Source organism: Moschus berezovskii, chromosome 1, assembly GCF_049115385.1.
Source record: "Moschus berezovskii isolate FMDL1 chromosome 1, NW_MosBer_1.0, whole genome shotgun sequence".
NCBI lineage: Eukaryota > Metazoa > Chordata > Mammalia > Artiodactyla > Moschidae > Moschus > Moschus berezovskii.
Genome location: NC_142460.1, coordinates 94,908,797 through 94,912,350, shown reverse-complemented (window position 1 = coordinate 94,912,350; position 3,554 = coordinate 94,908,797). Strand labels below are relative to the sequence as shown.

The 3,554-nt window shown below is 55.7% G+C and overlaps 1 protein-coding gene across 1 annotated transcript; it reads right to left on the bottom strand.

The window, feature by feature from the left end:
- Positions 1-226: 226 nt before the first annotated feature.
- Positions 227-1,975, bottom strand: CPN2 (carboxypeptidase N subunit 2). The gene has a single exon (XM_055418569.2). The coding sequence runs from the start codon at positions 1,973-1,975 to the stop codon at positions 332-334; it is 1,644 nt and encodes a 547-aa protein (XP_055274544.1). The 3' UTR covers positions 227-331.
- Between the last annotated feature and the right edge of the window lie 1,579 nt (positions 1,976-3,554).

The following is a 3,554-nucleotide window of genomic DNA, read 5'->3' as shown; positions in this document are numbered from 1 at the left end:
TCTGGTATCTCAGGGTTGAGATGAGACGGGGTGAGTATTAAATAACAGAAAAACACCAGGGCAGCCGCATTACTTTATTCTCCAGACCACAGCGCAGCTTTGGTGGGTGCTTTGCAAAGCTTGCAGAAGGTCCTGCTAGGTAGCATTCTCAGAGACTAGGGTAGTGAAGGAGACTCTGTGTGGTGGGGCTTGCCACGGCCCCCTCCTCCGCCTTGGAGATGCAACTCCACCCCTCGCATCTGAAGAACCAAGCCTCAGCTCCCCTCACCATCTCTTGCCCAGTTGGGCCCAGAGGCCATCTGCCTAGGGTCCTGGTCCATCTGCCCTGCACCTATGGCTCCCCTGCCAGAGCCTCAATGGACACAGTGACCCTCACAGAGCCACAGCCGGACTTCAAGTCCCACTCCTGACTGGCATTGATGGGTAGTCCTGGGGAGCCTGAGCCCTGCCTGGGGGACAGCTGGACGTTCAGCCAGCGACACTGGGCCTCGTCACAAGCCAGCACCACGGTTCCCTCGGGATTGCTGTAGGTGCACCGGCTCCTAGCCGCCCTTTCCTCCGCAACCAGATCCCAGGCGCCCCCCGGCTCCCTGTCCTCCGGCCCCGGGGCCTGGAAGCCCAGGTGGTCCCGGGTGATGGGGCACACCAACTGTTCTTCCTTCAGTGCGGGCACCACCTGGCCCTTGAGGTAGGCAGGGCCGGCACAGTAGGTCTGGATGTTGAAGAGCCGGTCGCTGTACTGATGCAGCCAGCTAAAGAGATAGGCCAGGTGGCAGTCACACTGCCAGGGGTTCCCATACAGGGCCAGGTTGAACAGGTTGTAGTTGGTATCGAAGATGCCCTCGGGGAGCGTGGTCAGGAGATTCCTGGAGAGGCTGAGCAGCTCAAGCTTGGACAGGTTCTGGAAGAGGGCGGGGTGCAGGATCGTCAGGTTGTTGCTGCTCAGGTAGAGCTTGACCAGCCCCTTGAGTCCTCTGAACACACCGGCCGGCAGATGGGTGAGGGCGTTGTGCGAGAGCGTGAGGGACCCGAGGCTGGTCAGGTTGGCAAAGGCTGCCTCGGGGACTGTCTCCAGCTGATTGTGGGACAGGGACAGGCTGACCAGGCCGGGGGACTGTGCGAAGAGGCCAGCAGGCAGCGTCTGCAATGCGTTGCCCTGCAGGCTCAGGAAGGTCAGGTTGGGCAGGGCAGAGAAGACAGACCCAGGCAGGTGACCGATGGTATTGCGCTGCAGCCACAGCTTCTCCAGGCAAGAGAGCTGCGTGAACACTTCCGGGGGCAGCTCGGAGATAGAGTTTCCATCTAGGAAGAGCTCCTGCAGGCTGCCCAGACGGCTGAAGAGCCCCCGGGGCAGACTTGCCAGCTGGTTGCTGCTCAGCCTCAGGCTCTGCAGGCGGCCGAGGGGGTGGAAGAGCTCCTCGGGCAGGTAGGCCAGGAGGTTCTGTGCTAGGTTGAGAGTCTTCAGACGTCTCAGAGGCTGGAAAAGCCTCTGGGGAAGGGTCTGGAGCCGGTTGCCCTGCAGCTGGAGGGACTCCAGGCCATCCATGTGCTGGAAGAGGCCCTCGGGCAGAGCCTCCAGCATGTTGAAGTTGAGGGTGAACTTGCTCAGCGAGATCAGGTTGGAGAAGATGGCGGCGCTGAGGTTGGAGAAGTTGCCCCCGGTGATCTCCAGGTCCTGGAGCTCCGGCAGGCCTCCGAAGGCATCCGGACTGAAGTGGCGCACCTGGGTGTTGAGGAAGACCACCTTGGTCAGGTTGGGGCTGCCGCTGAAGGCCCTGGCGGCCACCGCAGTGAACGAGGTCTCCACGAAGATGATGTCTGTGGCGTGCGGCGGGATGTCCAGTGGGACGGCGGCCAGCCCCTCGTCCGAGCAGAACACCTCCCGGATGAAGCAGTCACAGCCCTGCGGGCAGGGCAGGGTGGGCCTGGCCAGGAGCAGGAGGCAGGCCCAGCGCAGCCAGGCTCCGGGCGGCATCTCCTACACCCGAGTGGGAAGAAAAAACAGAAGCGGCACCTTCATTGAGGGCAGGCAGCCGAGTGACCAGCGCACCCGTCAGAGAGCCAGGAGCCTGCTTATGTTTCTGATAGTTGTTCTCAGAGGGCCTCACAGCAGCCTTGCAAGGTCAGTAGGACCACAGTTCTAACCTCCTGACAGCAAGGCTGTCACCTGTGGATTACCGTCAGGACCTAGGGCCTGGTCTCCTGGACTAGCTGTGTTCTTTCCAGATTGGAGGGAAGAGGTGGAAAGTGAAAGTGAAGTCGTTCAGTCGTGTCCAACTCTTTGCAATCCCATGGACTATAACCTATCAGGCTCCTCAACCAGGGGATTTTCCAGGCAAGAATGCTGGAGTGGGTTGCCATTTCTTTCTCCAGGGTATCTTCCCAACCCAGGGGGCGAACCCATGTCTCCTGCATTGCAGGCAGATACTCTACCATCTGAGCCACCAGTGAAAGGAAAGAGGTAGGAACAGGACCAAAAGGCACGGAAGCAGGGTATGGAAGGAGACCGTGGGAACTGCGCAATTTTTAAGATAATATGTAAGATGTGGCAGATTGTTTCTGAGTTGGAAATTTTTAAACCATAACCCTTCCTGAGCTTCCAAACCTCAGCACGTCCCAGAACCTAATTATGAGGAGTTCTTCCCATCAGCTCTTTGCATAGCTGAGGCTGAGAGCAGCCGCCGGGATATGATGGGCTCTGATCTTGAAATGAGTCTGCATTCTCCTCAGCACTGCTGTCAAACTGCTCCCCTCACCTCACCAGCACCTTGGAGCCCACAAAACTTTTCAACACTGGTTGGACAAGAAGGTCCCAGAGGCGCGTATTCTACAGACCCGTAGGTTTTTGTTTGGGGGGGTTTGCTTTAAATAAGGAAAGGCAACCAAGTTTATAGTTCACTGAATATGTAATTTTTTGAATGCCAGTATCCATTCACAGGTCACAAATTGGTGACACAGCTTACAAGCATATTTCCCTTGCCATTCAGTTTCTTTCTTTTTTTTTTATGTATGAACAACTGGTCTGCATATTGACACTGAGATATAGCACATTAAATGTTTTCAGATTTCAGGATGACTTAGGGGCACTGGGCTCACATTCTCACATGACAAGACCAACGGGGGCTTAATTGCTCCATCATGGGGTTTGCACCACCAGGTCGCTATTGCTCCCACCCACATCAACATTTAGGTGGCGAATAGTGATTCAAGTTCTATTCACTGGAATCCCAGCTCATTCCAGTGTTCTAGCTATATGACCTTGGATGTGTGTTTCCACTTCCTTATCTGTAAAATGGCATCACCAACTCTGTGGACATGAGTTTGAGAGAACTCCGGGAGTTGGTGATGGACAGGGAGGCCTGGCGTGCTGTGGTTCATGGGGTCGCAGAGAGTCGGACACAACTGAGCGACTGAACTGAACTGAACTGAACCATGTTGGGATAATCGGAGGATTAAATGAGTAAATATAGGTAAAGGTTTTAGAACAGTGTCTGAAAGTGTGATTAATAAGCTGTGTTAACTATTGTTAAAGGGTGGAAACCACCATCATTACA